This window comes from Cupressus sempervirens, chromosome 1 (genome assembly GCF_028749045.1).
Source record: "Cupressus sempervirens isolate cs-2001-9-10 chromosome 1, ASM2874904v1, whole genome shotgun sequence".
NCBI classification, from domain to species: domain Eukaryota; kingdom Viridiplantae; phylum Streptophyta; class Pinopsida; order Cupressales; family Cupressaceae; genus Cupressus; species Cupressus sempervirens.
Genome location: NC_143118.1, coordinates 898715161 through 898730704, shown reverse-complemented (window position 1 = coordinate 898730704; position 15544 = coordinate 898715161). Strand labels below are relative to the sequence as shown.

Below are 15544 nucleotides of genomic sequence, written 5' to 3'. Positions count from 1 at the left end.
TATACAACAGGCCCAGAATCAACAGAAATTGTATGCTGATCAGCACCGAATAGAGCGTAGCTTCGAGGTAGGGGATATGGTTTACTTGAGGCTACAACCATATAGACAGTCATCGCTCAAGAAGAGCGAAGCTGAAAAGTTGAAACCTAGATTTTATGGTCCCTATAGGGTGATTCGCAAAGTGGGCAAAGTCGGCTATGAGTTTGAGCTTCCAGAGGGCAATCGAGTGCACAATGTGTTTCATGTGTCTAGGCTTAAGAAAGCCATTGGTCAGAGTGTAGTGCCTTCTACAGATTTACCCCCTTTGGATGAGGAGGGGAAGCTTGTGTTAGTACCCAAGGCTATTCTGTACACCAGAGAGAGGAAGCTTAGAAACAGGTTAGTGAAAGAGTATTTGGTCGAATGGAAAGACCTGTCGGAGGAAGCATAGTTGGCATAATCGCCGAATAATCGGCGAGTTTTTACTAATCGCCGAGTTTTTGGGACTGGCGAGTTTTTCTCAGATTTAATCGCCAGAAAAAATCGCCGAGTTTTTGTGAAAAATCGCCGACTAATCGCCGAGTTTTTGCAAAAAATCGGTGAGTTTTTCAAAAAAACTCTTTTTTAAATTTTTTTTTTTTTTTTTTTTTTGTTTTTTAATTTTAATTTTTTTTTTTTGTTAAAAGAAAAAGGCAAAAAGCCTATATATATTATGTAAGATAGAGAGTTACAATATGCTAGTAGAGCTAGGAAGAGGAAAATGTGATTGTAATGATGTTTTTACTTCTAGTTTGACACAAATTATTTACTATTATGCTTCCCGCCATCAGCATTCAGCATGAGAATGTGATTTTGTACCCACTATGCATTTATATATATCTAAACTCCTGCTTCTTTCTTTTGTGTTCTCTATAATGAACTCATTAGATGCATCTTCTCATTGAAATTTGCAAAAAAATGTATTTTGAATTAAATTTTAGCGGTTTTTTTAGGTTCCCGAGTTTTTCCGAGTTTTTTTTTTAAATGGCCGAGTTTTTCCCGATTAAACTTTTGGGGGGCTCGGCGAGTTTTTGGATTTGGCGAGTTTTCCAACTATGGGAGGAAGATTCTACATGGGAGAGTGAGCAGGTTATTCAGCAGGTTGGACTGAGATTCCTTGAGGACAAGCAATTTCAAGGGGGGTGGACTGTAATGTCCCCATTTTAGCAGTTGACCAAGTGTGTGTGCATTAGCCTTGTTCTACATGGTCCTGAGGGCTAACAAAGGGTTTAATGGGATCTTGGAGTGTTTTGGCCTAGTCATTTCTAGTTTGGGCCAAAACGAAGTTGATTTACTCATTCAGGCATACTTACTATTTTTAGTAAGTCGGCAAGACACAATGCAGGTCAATTTTGGTGATTGGATTTGATACTCTTCGGTGAGAGCTTTCCGATGAGCTATCACTCGCATTATTCGGAGTCCGATTGCTAATACATTTTAATGCCTGAAGTTTTATTAAAGTAACGTCTAATTTAATTGTGAAATATTAAAGTGTTACTTTAATATTTATTTTATGGAGATGTGTACCCAAGGGAGACATAAGGGGTATTTTAATATATGTTTTATATATTACACATCTTTTATCCCACATTGCCCATATGAGTTGAGCGGACCCTTGGAAATAGAATAAAAGGAAGCATTTGTGGCTTCATTAGACAAGTTGAATATGAGAAGAAATTGGTCTGTGAGTTGCAGCTCCATTCTTGGCATTTGAGGACGTTTATCCTCTCTTGTAACATTCTAGACGTCATTCCCTTGGGGTTTGGCCTTTGGGATTCTTTGTTATCGGCTTCATTATCAGGCAATTTAGTTGCATTTCCAGCTACAGGCAGATTTGGTATTTTGCTCATATCTTCTTCACTACTTGTCCGACGCTTATGCCGCTTTGAGGGAATGATATTAAGAAAGTAGTGGACTGATTGAAGGACAAAGTATTGTAGCAGTGCTATTCATGCGGCAATGTAGCAACAAGTTCGAAAGCATGGGCTGGAGTATTATGTCAATAATGCTGCAGTAATTAGTGAGTTGATAAATCTGCCATGTATTTGGTTTTATGAATTCTGAAAATAACATTTTATTGGCAGCAGTTCATTTCCACTTTGCATATTATTGTAGTTTCTTTCTTGTTTATGTTGTATGATACCAATTCCATGCAGAAAACACAACAAACAAATAAACATTTGATTTCCGGAGTTATAAGGGGTTTAAAACATTAAACGGAGAAATAAGAGGTTGAATGCAAACTGTTTGACATAATTCCTTTCAGCAATTTGGTTCAGTTTTTTGGGACATTCAGGGGTGCCCATTACAGTCTTCACACGCATCTTCCGAGTGAAACAAACGGTTCAAGTAAAATCCCAAAAATCGGAATGAAGATTTACAAAACCTTGATTTGGCTAAACCAAGGTTTGTAGAAATCCGGGTTTTTTAAATCCCACAAAACCAAACGGACCCTAATAGAAGTGCAAAGGGAAAATCCAGAAAAGTAGGCGCGAAGCAAATGAAGACCACCTAGGTGGCGATCCAAAGTCCTCAAGTATTAGCATTATTGGAAACAATGGAACAGCCAACAGTTTTATCATCAATCAGTCTAGGAGCATTTAACAGTTAAGAAAGCTCATTAAATTCAGTCCACAACTAAGGGAGCCAACACAACTATCCCGAAGGCATTTGATTCTACAAATAAGTGATAACCTATCCTAACATTCAAAGTTGAGGAAATGGAAGACATGGGGAAGAAACTTATAATGTGTGTTAATAAGTACCAGAAATGTAAGATTGAAACAATTGAAAACAAATAACACTAAGGATTTTTATCCTGCGAAAAACCCCTCCTATCCTAGGGAAACAACCCAGCCCACAGAAACTGAATCCCTTTATTCAAATCTCAGAAGAACACTACAAGATGCTAGCTTTTAATAAAAGTCTTCAATCAGACAGTCAAATTCTCAGACTTCTAATACAACTTGCAACAATCAAAAGCTTTCAAGAACTGCTCAACGATCACATAGGTCGTATATGCAGCAATCCAACAATATATAAGTCTCTGCACTTAAATATATCAAAATCATAGAATTAATAATATGTTGAGTACAAAAATAAATAAACCGAACATCAAACACAATATCTTTCGGAGCAGAAAATCACAACACACAAAAACCAATAATTGCATGCAGACCATACCCGAATCATCATTTTATCATTAGAAGTTGATAGGATGGAGAGGAATAACGCCACAAGAATACCAAACAATCACCAACCAAGGCCTACACGTCAGCAGAAGGAAATATAAACGGTTGCTCTCAAAAAATTTAATCGTCCATCATAAAGAAGAATCGTCAACTCCCATAAACAGTCGACCAATATGAATAGAGCATGACAGCTGAGTCACACGGAACCAAAGAAAAGTACCAGCATAGCAGATGTGAACATATGGTGTCAAATAAAGTCACAGTGGTGCTGAGATGGAATATAAATGGCAAGACATGAGGACGATGCCAAAACATGTATAGCCAAATATGCAAAAGAAGAACAGATGTAAGGAACACATAGGAGACTGCAAAATCCTTAGCTCGACATAAGGAGAGCAGAGTATGAATAACGCACAGCAGCACCATAAAAATGAGATGAAGAGGAACAGTAGATGTCAACCAACATGAACCAGAAGAGAGAGATATCCCTGTTGAATCCATAAGGCATCACACTTGACTTTTGTCTTATTTGCACATGCATTGACTCTGTGTAAGGTGCATAAAAGCATCTTCACTAGTCTTCAGGGGGGTTGCATATATAAGAGAATGTGAGAGGTAGGCTATATTGGAACCTTGACCAGCCTTATGATAGCAATGGATACTTGTCATGAAGTGCCTACTACATGGAAGCAGAAAAACGAATTCGATTCCCAAGTTTGGGCAGTCAAATATTCTGTATTACAACACTACAACAACACGTAAGGAATATGCATTATTTGTCAATCATTTATCATTATATATATTTACTTATGGTTTGATATAGAATGTGTGTATCAATAATCTGTTTGTAAACTTCGATCATTATAGAAGGAGTTGTAAGGGAAAGAGTAATCATGGGGATTGCCATCTACGTCGGGACTTCGGGTGGTTGTCCCTGTTGCCTGCCACTGGGGCCAAGAGGGCCAAAGCTCTGCTCTTGGGCTTAGATAGGACAATCAAGGAACCTTCATTATCTTCTCTCTGACTCTTTAATGATGGCTACTAAATTTTAGCAGATGAAGCATCCCACTAGGTAGGGTTCCAGGTGAAGGTCCATGCTACCTACCACCAAGGCCAAGAGGACCAAAGTTCTTCTCTTGGGCGTAGTGTGGTATGACTTCAAATGGATCTACTGTGCTTCTTCTTTAATGTTTAAATGATGCTATAGATATTAATATTATTAATATATGAATATCATGAGTTATGGACTTAACCCTGATTTGGATATGTATATTATACATGTGTATATGTTTCTTATGCTATGATTGCAGGATTCACATCCATGATCATACTATTTCAAGAGACAGTTTACTTGATAAGACGTAACCCTAACCCTAATTTGTTACAATTGTGATTCTAGGGCAAATTAGGTAGTGTGCATCACATATTCACTTGTTAGTTATATCTTGTTTCTATAGATATCTATGGATTATTGTGATGAGATTATCTTGCTTGCATCTGTCGGAGATTCGGTTATTATGCTGCCTACAATCTTTGAAATTTCAAATGATGTGAAACTTGTAAACAACTCCAAGTATTCACTGATTCAAGAAGACTGAGGAGGATCACACTATAGTAGCCAAAGGAAACGTGATCATTGCATAAGTCATACCAATTACCATTATATGGTAAACTAAAGACAGTATAAAGAAAAACATATAGGTAAGAAATACAAACAAATATTGTCATAATGGTTTCATCTCAATTGCACCCAATGCCGGTAGATGGAAGGTTGGATACCAATTCAAGAAGAAAATGAGAATCCTGGGAATACAACTCTTGTGACAGGCAGTGCAGAGCGCGGCCCAATCGAGCATGTTGTCTTTTGAGGAGGTTTGACTCGTTACACTGGAGCTCCAAATCTAGCCCAAACTCTTCACGTCGAATAGCCTCAATAATTCCTTTTGCAGCGTCTTCTTGACTCGATGATCCTTCATTTCCAGGCATAGAGATAACACATTCATTGACCTTGGTCTGTAAAACACCAGGATCATTCACATCTTCTGATTTCAACTTTTTAGGTGATTTTTCCTTTCTCTCAATCACATTCAGATCTGAGCAATGACTGCCTTCCAACTGATTTGTTTTAGATTCACGTTCTGCATCATGTTGTCCACTTATCTGCGTATCATTTTTTCTCACTTGGCATTCTAGGAGAGCTTGCACAGCATGTGATGCATCGAGAGAGAAATCTTGATAATCATTAATCCACTCAACAATGCCAATAGAAAGCCCAATTTCATGAATCATAATACGTTCATTGGATACAACACATTCGTGCAAAATTATTTGAGATGGAGAAGCTGATAATGTACCCAATCCTGACAAGAATATCTGACCAGCAAAACTCCAAAACTCTGGAGGTAAATGACCAAGGAAATTTAATACAAATCTGGCTGTGACCCTCATAACCTCACTTTTTTCAATGTTTAGTGATTTCTCATAATATTTTTCTCGTGTTATTTTTGTAGGTATATGATAATTTTGTAAAGCTTCAGTCTGACCAGAATCAAAGCCAAAGTTTCTCTCTCTGACCAAAACTTTTCTGCAATTAATGCAATAATTCATTTTTCCCATATCTAGAATACCTGCATGTTCAAATTGCTCTACAAAATTCTTCACCAACACATCTATCCCCCTAACAGCAAGTGATTTCATCAGTGCAATAGGAGCATGTTGCATACCTCCAAAAAGAGTCACAATAGAAACAAATTGTATTGCAGTTTCCTTTGCACAGCCCTTCATTACAGCTGCCAAGAAATCATCCAATGTTGATGAACCATCAATTCGGAGCACTTTTCCATTCCTTGTTACAAGACAAATCAAATTATCACTGCTTGCTTCTTTCTCCAGCCAGCTCAATATTGGTCCAAGAGTAGGAGCAAATATATGATCCCAGTGGGACCATTCCTCAAGATCTGATAGCATAGGAGCTTTAAGCAAGCATTTCATAGCATCATCACTGCTCATGTGACCTAGTATCCCAGCTACTGGCAAAAACTCTGAAGCAAATCCACTACCATGCAAGTTAGATCTCCACTTTTCACCTAAGCTGCTCCGTGCTAGCAGTGCAGCTGAATACCCTACATTTATCTTCTGAGAATGACTTTGGAATTTTGTGATACAATTGATCAATCCTTCAACAGAATCACCATCTGACATCTCAAAGTTAATAAATGGGAACTGCTTATGCAATAAAACACTAATTTCTTCTTTAGTAAGTATCGTATCATCACCAAGGTTCCATACAGCTTGAGACAAAAATCCTAATAGTTGTTTATTTGCAACATGAGCAATCAACCGTGACTCTCTGTACTCATTGGCTGTCAATGTTTTCCTTAATTTCTGAGGGAGCTCAGAAAGGTTAGTTTCAAGGAAACTAAGAAAGTCTCCAAACCCTAAGCATGCAAAGTCCTGGACAGAAAATTGACTCACAAGCCACCTTTCACAGTGCCAAATTTTTCTCAACATGATGAACTGATCCTCTGTTGCTCTATCTCTCCCTTCTGCATTCTCAATAGAATTGACTTCAAAAAACTTTATAACTTGTTGAACAACTTCATGAGAACTTAATCCTGTCAAAGATATTAGGAGCACAAAGAGCATCTTAGAATTTATTGCAAGGGTTACATAGAACTCCAAATATCACATGTGCTGTTAAAAACAGTGGAACAAGACTTGCATGTACAATACATGGCAACTTATAAAACAAATAATGCTCTTGATTTCATAGTAAAACATCAGCAGTAATGCATTACAACTAAAAGAATAGAACAGAATCAACAAATGTCATATTTCCACAATCTTTGACCATGACAATGTTGCCTATATAGATAGTCACCAGAAGTATGACAATGTAGCACAAATGCAGATCATTTCAATATCATAGAAGACACATAACTCTACAAAATACTAAACACTATGAAGATTTTAACACAAAAAAGACATTTTTACCGACTGTTTACTTCTGTAAGTCACAGAATTTACCATTTTTGACACCCACACAGTGGCTTTTGTCCAAAACATCGTGAACTTGCATTGCTTCTCTAGAATAACCATCTCTAGTCATGATGCCTTCATCTTTATTGAACTCTAGGAAGGTGTCCCAAAGACCCATTTTCATTGAAATTATCTGCAAAAACATAAGAAAAACTGAAAGTGTCAAAGAAAAAAATGCATAAGACAATTACAAAGAGAGAGACTCCTTTATAAAAGATCATATTTGCTGGAATTAACTTCACTTAAATATGGTCATAAGTTCCATCTCTACATATATTTTTCTTCTCCAAAACTTCAAACAACTATTTGGGTTTTGTTATTGATATGCATGGAATTTCATGAACGGACTAAATAAAACATGCAATTTAAATACAAAACTATTTCCATATTGCACATTGCCTCATTTAGCAAACAAACATCAAGAATTGAGGAATTCCAAATTAAAAGACACTCTTATCTCTGATAAAAATCAATGCAGTGCTTATTTCCTTACTAGCCCTTTTATTCAATTCATCAGCATATTGGACACCAAATACCCAACTTGAGAACTAAGAGGATGTGTCCTATCAAATCCTTGTCTTTAAATGATTAATGTAGTTCTTCAGCAATCAAGAGTAATGAACCACCACGCCCCTTTCCTTGATAACACATTACGAGATGGGTTGTAAATTGTAATAGAAGCTCAATTACCATTTCATCCCAGCAGGCAATGCCTAATGACTGTACTCAAACAGGCACACAGCTACTCTAATGTAATTTTTAGCATCCATAAAGACAATATAACATCATCTTTAAAATTATTTGCAAAAAGAGACCTTGTGGTTAAGCTTAGGCATTAAAAAGCAATAACTATCATCAAAGTCATCGATCCCAATGCGTTATGTTTAGACCACCCAGATCAACTGGGAGTCAATATTTTAGCAGTTAATCATCCAACATTACTTTCAAGTATTTGCACAAGGAGGTGAAAGGCTAGAATTTGTAACTTTCAGCATTCTTCGACTGAAGATAGTTTGCTCAATAATGAGAATTAGAAAAAACTAGCAGCGACAAACTATGCCCATCATCTTCACACAAGTCAATCAAGTATAACAAAACAACTTTCTCCAATATGTATCTTGACAAAAGCAGTTAGGAGTTCATATTTCCAGGCATTTTAATCAAGTTCTTTGTCTCAAATAACCTATATTTGTTATGTTTCAAACAAGAAAACGAAAAACAAAACAACTCTTAATCCACAGTTTTTATCTTGGCAACAACCCTCCTCTCCAAGGGAAACAACCGAGCCCCCAAAAATAGTGCCTTTTATTGATTTGAATAAGAAAAGTACAATATTCTAAATAAGAAAACTACCACTTTCAAATAGACAGATAATGAACTAGAACAAAGACTTCACAGAAATCTTTTGTTTGTACATGCACCGAGATTTTTTATTTATTTTTTATCGGTAAACGGCCAAAGCCTTTGATTATATTGTTAAACAAATAAAAATACATCATAAGTATCTCCATTCAAACAGGCACTGGTAGAAAAGAACGGTGAAGAAAACCTCCAGTCTTGCGCGGGACTGTAGTCCTTTATTATTATAATATAAAAAGGGCATACCCCAGTTTCAAATTTGATTTTTATTACAAAGGAGCGGACAAGAGTCCTAATCTGCATTTTGATGGTTCTGATTAAACCAATCCAATTATAATCCTTTTCCGAGAGAACCACTCTAACCAGAGTTTTAGACTCTTAGTGGGCATCCCTTCTTTGCTGATTTATCTGCAACTCACATGCCTTACTGTTCTGCTAAACAGTAGACTGCTAAGAAGAAATTGTTAGTATTATTTATTAAGAGTAATTTGAAAAAGGCTTTCCTGATTAGATGTTAACACGCTTTGTAACCCATAATCAGTAAAAAAGGCTGATCATTTCCAAATTTGATTGAAAAATTATCTTAGTCATAACATTCTTTAATCCTAACATTCTTTAATAAATTCAACTATCATCATAAAATTAGAATCCTACTAAAGACCAGGTTTTTTAATTTAACATTCTAAACTCCACAGAGTTATTAATTCTAACATAATCACATAGGGGATACAGACCAGAAATGCCTTAAAAGAAGTCCTATTGTTGGACTGTTCTTTCTTGATTTGTTTTTGGTTATATTATAGAGTAACTTAATTACCTGTTTAAAACTATTTAGTTTATTAGTCCTTATTTGTATGGTCCTAATCTAAAATATCTACTATCCCTGCTATAATCGTAGTCCTGATTTTTGACTCAAGCGAGGACCTTCCCCAACTTGTTTAAACTAGCAAAACTACACCATTCAGAATAGCAAATCTTCTTAAAATGTCTGTTTCTACTTTAGTTTTCATTAGGATTTCTCTACAATTTGTAATACAGAGAGTTCAAGAAAACATTAACTAACAGTGAGTAAGGAACTACATATTTGCCTCATTTGTTTTTATTTTCAGTTATTGAAAAACTGAGCTCATTACCTGTGTAATTGTTGAAAGACTACACAATTGAACAAGACAGAAGGGAAAGTTAAGAGCCTCACAAGCATCAATGTTCGAAAGTAACAGATAATCAGTAAAAACAAAGTCCACAAATATAGAAGTAACATTCATATATATTAAGCGGGTAAATTACATATTGTTAAAATTCATGAAAGATAGACTACCCTATAAACAGACCATCATCAGGAAAAGGGCCAGGATGCAAACTAGATAACCAGTATCTACATTCCTTCCATTTGCTCTATAATAAGCTTGATACAAAATAGGAAAAAATAGGATGCGAATCCGGACAGAGACCCACTAAAACATATAAGGAAAAGCATCCAAACTACCAAACCAAAACGGAAACAAAAGGCTTACATACTGCCGCAAGGAAAACAGGGGGCACCCCCAACCAGCCCTGTTGGAAGCTAAACCGAGAACTAGTCACCAACGCAGCACAAGAAAGCCCACCTAGCCCAAAGGCCTACTTCTAGTAAACCATAATGATCTCTAATATGCCATTGGGCTTCTCAAGCTGGAAGTTCGGTGGGAATTCAAATGCATTTTTCTCCCTGCTTTATTTCTCCATGTTAGGGATGCAAAAATTCAAAGCCTCTAGGTTGTCCAATACCACCCCAGGATATAAGCCTTAAAAATGTTTAGGTAGTTTTTAAGCCAATCTTTACTGTCATCTTCAACAATCCCTCTCCACCGGAGGAGGAATTGAATGCTGGCCTCCATTTTCGGCCATTCCTTGTAGAAAGCCAAGTTCTCACAAATGACTAGGGACGGACGCCAAATCACTACAGCCAAGTCAAGACTTGCAAGTGGGAGTGCCATGTACCTTTCTAGAAGGGGAATCCTGAGCTTCTCGTCAATGCTTTTGATGGCTTCTTCCAGCCCCTTTCGCCAAACTGGGTTGAAAATATTGCAACAGAGCCTAATCATAGCCCACTGCTCCACCCTAGCTCTAGCCAAACAAATGATAAACGTCCCAATAATATCACTGTTGGTCTGCCAAGTATAATCGTAGTTGAAAGTGCTTTCACCAATGGCCCGACTAACCGCGATCCTGGTCATATCATCAACAAGCTTCAAAACTCTGCTCCATCTCTCCGGCTTTACATTTCCCCGAAATGCCATCGTCCACACCTTCGTGGTATGAAAAAGATTGATATTAGAATCCATCTAAAAGGTTAAATTCGCTCGGATTGATAGAGATGGAAAAAGACAGCGAAGGTATAAATAGGAAAAAGCTGTCGTAGAAGGTCCTAGAAAAACCTAGAGGCAGTGGCGTCATCCATAAATGACACCAGCTAGAGCAGAGGCACGAAGGAAGCCAATGGTCATCTAATGATGGGAAACCGGAGAGGATTGCCAATGATACTATCATGAAATGATAGGACATAAAACACGACCAGGACCAGTTTAAGGGGAAGGATAAATAACTATGCCAGAAGATTAAGCAAGGATAGAATAAGGGGATTTACTAAATGGAGATAAATAAAGAAGCTATAAAAATAGCTATTATAAGGGTCTAATTACTAATACTCCGTTCCCCCAAAGAAAACAAGCCTACAGAAACTATGATTATACATACGTCACAAACGTATGCCTGGGCTAAGGAATAAAACAAGAAAAGAAAAAAAAGAAAAAATACGAATCCAAAGATATAACTGGGAGATTAAAAAGTATTATTTCAATTTTATATGGGGTGGAATTAGATTACTAATTGAATAATTTAAGGTTGAGAGTGGGGACTAAACTTGCAAAGCCTAGATACCTAACGAAGCTATAAAATGTTGGACAATAAAAAATCTTCACCATCAACGCCCTTGTTAGCCAGCTGGTCTGCCATCTTATTTCCTTCCCGATAAATATGTAGAATTTGAGGGTCTATGAAACAGTCCAGGATTCTGAGGACTTCTTCCAGTTTTGAATTAAGGACCCAGTTTGAAGTAGTGCATTTCCTAATGGCATTAAGGACGATCTGAGAATCGCCTTCAATAATGACCTTTGATACTCCTAAATCTAGACATATTTGTAGTCATTCTTGCAGAGCTTCCAATTCCGCAAGGTTGTTAGTAGTGGGGTTTATGGATTTAGCTCTTTTTGCTATCCATTTACCCGAAGCATTATTAATGATGCACCCAATGCCTGCTTTCCCAGGATTACCTCTTAAGGCACCGTCAAAATTTAACTTGGTCCATCCCGATGGTGGGGGGGTCCATCTGTAGTTTTCCCTTGCTTCTTTATTTTTTTTATTATATATAAGCGGGGGGTTTATTAGGTTCTTCCAGTTTTTCTTCATTAACCCATCCCATCTTGAGAATGAGCCCTCCTCTTGCGGAGATTTTCTAAGGTGAGAATTTAAGGTCTCAACTATGCATGCTTCGATTTTATTGAGGATTACATCTATTGCATATCCTAATTACAGAAAATTCTTCTATTCCTTTCCTTCAATATTTCCCACATAAGAATAGATGGACTAATATTCAAAATTTTGTTGTATACACCCTTACAAATACCTGTCGGCCATCCCTTGAGAAGCTCAATTAGGGATGATGGCATGGGGGTTGTCCAGCCTAGCATCTGTCTGAGCCAATCCCAACATTGATGTGAATATGGGCATTTATAAAGGATACAGTTGGTGTCTTCACCATCTTGCCTACAAAGCACACATCTAGAAGGGCCTTTAAAATCCATCTTGCGTATTCTATCAGATGTAAGATTCTTGTTATGGAATGCTAGCCATAAAAAGAAGCCTGCCTTAGGCAAGCAGGACACATCCCAACAAAGATTAAAAGGAATGTCTACCTCTCCCCAGTCATGGGAGTGAGTAATAACTCTATAACCACTTTTGACGCTATACTTCCCATCCTTTGATGCAGCCCATATAAGTTTATCTTTACTCTCATATTGCTTGATTTTCCTATTTCGAATAAGATTTTCGAATGCTTTTTTTGCGGCTGGATCTATATTTAGATTTTCCACTGATTTCCAAACCCATCTTGAAATTTCGTCAATGTTTACTTTAGTTCTATAGTCACAGACCTTGCTCCCCTAGGCTATTACTAATTGCTCTTTAAGATTTCCTGGGATCCGCATACTGTCTACTGGGGGGTACCCATCCCAAGAATCTTCCCAGAACAGAGCCTCATCTCCCTTACCAACATCCCAGGTAAGGTATTTGCTTATGAGTTCTCTACTTTTAACTAAAAATTTCCAACTCTCGGAACCTTTAGGAAGCGACTGCATTCTGAAAATTGAATAAGGGTCTGCTAGATTAAGGTATTTGCTGTAAAGCACTTTGGCCCATTTTTTATCTCTTTCTTCAAATAGGCGCCAAACAAGTTTAGCCCCAAGTGCTTCGTTCTGCCAGCTTAAATTTTTAATTCCTAAACCTCCTAAATCCTTAGGTTTACAAATGCTGTCCCACTTAATGAGAGCTAGTTTGTTAGACTCAGTTGTGTCGTTCAACAAAAAACTCCTAAATTTGGCCTCGGCTTATTGATGTGTTTAGCTAGAGGGAGGCAAGAAAGAGGATAGGTAGGGAGAGCAAATAGAACTGCTCTAATTTTGGAGACTTTCTCGGCTTTCGTAAGCCATTTATCTTGCCATCCCCCTATCCGGGCATCCAATTTATTAAGAATACTATGCCATAATTTGTTGGATTTATTGCCTTTTTCTAGTTCAATTCCTAAGTATTTGCATGGAAATGAACCTTTCTTGTAGCCCATGATGTTACATATTTGAGCCTCCTTTTCAGGCTTGGTGTGAATGAAAAAGATTTCTGATTTTGCAGCATTCACTTATTGACTAGAGGCTTCCATGCACTGCTGAATGATAGCTTTAATACTAAGGGCCTCATTTTTTAAGCTTTCGCAGGGTAGGATGGTATCGTCTGCATACTGTTCGTGGGTGATGTTAGGGACATTACCAATAACTGTGATACCATTTATTTTTCCTTCTAAATGAGATTTGGTTAATGCCCTTCCAAAAGCTTTTGCCATAATAATAAATAAGAATAGAGAAAGTGGGTCACCTTGTCTGATACCTCTTGAGGTTCCGAAGAAACCTTCGGGAGTTCCATTAATAAGAACTGAGATCTTAGTTGTAGAGATGCATTGATAGATGAAATTAGTCCATTGGAGCGAAAATCCAAAGGCTTCTAAAACTTTACATAAAAATCTCCAATCAACCATATCATATGCTTTTTGGATGTCCAATTTCATGAGCATACTTGCTAATTTGTTTTTGTTAGCCGAATGGAGCGCTTCTTGAATAATGAGTAAGCCACCTATAATAGATCTACCTAGAACAAAGCTAGTTTGTTCTTCTGAAATAATCTTGGGGAGAATAGGTTTTAGACGATTTGCAAGAATTTTAGATAATACTTTATTATAAATGGTATTACAGAGGGCTATAGGTCTGAAATCTCCTGGAGTTTCAGGATCCTCTTTTTTGGGTATCAAAGTTAGGAACGTGTTATTAATTTCGGATAAAATAGATCCGCCATTTCTTGTTGCTTCGATGGCTTTCCACATGTCAAAACCAATAATATCCCAGCATTTTTGGTAAAAGAAAGCTTGGAATCCATCCGGTCTTGGGGATTTATCTGGGTTCATGTCGAAGACCACTCGCCTAACTTCTTCTAAGGTGATAGGGCTATTTAATAATTTATTGTCTTCTGAAGAGATCAGCCTAGGAATGGCTTCAAGCATTTTTGTTTGTGCTACAAAATTTGAGCCGTCATAATTATTTAAAATATTATGGAAATGATTAACGAAGATCTCAGCTATTTTATCTGGATTTTCTATAGTGGAACCCAGAAGGGTCTTTGATTTTTGTAATTTTGCTTTTGGCTCTGTTTTGCAAGGTACTATTATGAAAGAATTTTATGTTTCAGTCTCCTTCATCCAGCCATTTTTCTCTTGATTTTTGTCTCCAAAAAACTTCTTCTTTAGCCAGGATGGATTCTTCTTTTTCCAGATTATAGCTGTTGTTATTCATTCCTTTCTTAATTACTTCTATGCTTAATTTCCTTAAACTTTCTTCTATATCTAGTTTATCTTTAAATATATTATTAAAGTGTTCATTATTCCACTTAAGTATCTTTTCTTTAATCATTTTCATTTTTGAGACAAAGATGTACATTTTGGAACCTTTAAAATTCTCTTGCATCCACCATTCTTTAATAAGTACCATAAAGTTGTTGTCTAAAAACCACATTTTTTCACACTTAAATGGATTTCTAACTGGTTTATTGGATTCAGAGAATTCAATATGAACGGGATAGTGATCTGAACCTGCAATTGGGAGAACTAAGGCTTGGATCTCGGAATTTAGTTCACTTAATGCTCCTTTGAGGAAAAACCTATCTAATTTCTCAGCTATATAAGTAAAATCTTTTCTTTTGTTATTCCACGTATACTTACCATTATTAAATGGAATGTCTATCAGATTGTTAAGGTCTGCCCAATTTTTAAAATCATTGGTAGCTTGGGAGGTTTGCTGGATGCCTCCGAATTTCTCATCTATATTTAAAATGGTACTGAAATCACCTCCAAGCAGGATGAGTTCATTGTTATGATTGTTGATGAAGGTACTAATTTCATCCCATAGACGTTTTTTATCACTATTAGAGATTGGACCATATATGTTAATTAAGATAAATCGTAGGTTGGTTTTGATACTATTGACTCTGCTACTCAACCATGACTTGTTTGAATTTAAAATATTCAATATGACTTTCCTAGGATTCCAGATCATACCTAGACCTCCCGAGGCCCCTCTAGATTC

The 15544-nt window shown here is 36.8% G+C and overlaps 1 protein-coding gene across 1 annotated transcript in view; it reads right to left on the bottom strand.

Annotated features, from left to right (window-relative positions):
- The window catches only part of NOV (Histidine kinase-, DNA gyrase B-, and HSP90-like ATPase family protein), a 192601-nt gene that overhangs the window by 97575 nt on the left and 79482 nt on the right, over positions 1-15544 (bottom strand). The window contains exons 5-6 of the mRNA XM_089793452.1: positions 7236-7380; positions 4989-6823 (exon numbers count right to left, since the gene is read on the bottom strand). Coding sequence (XP_089649578.1) covers positions 4989-6823; positions 7236-7380 — 1980 coding nt within the window. The remainder of the gene's footprint in view (positions 1-4988; positions 6824-7235; positions 7381-15544) is intronic.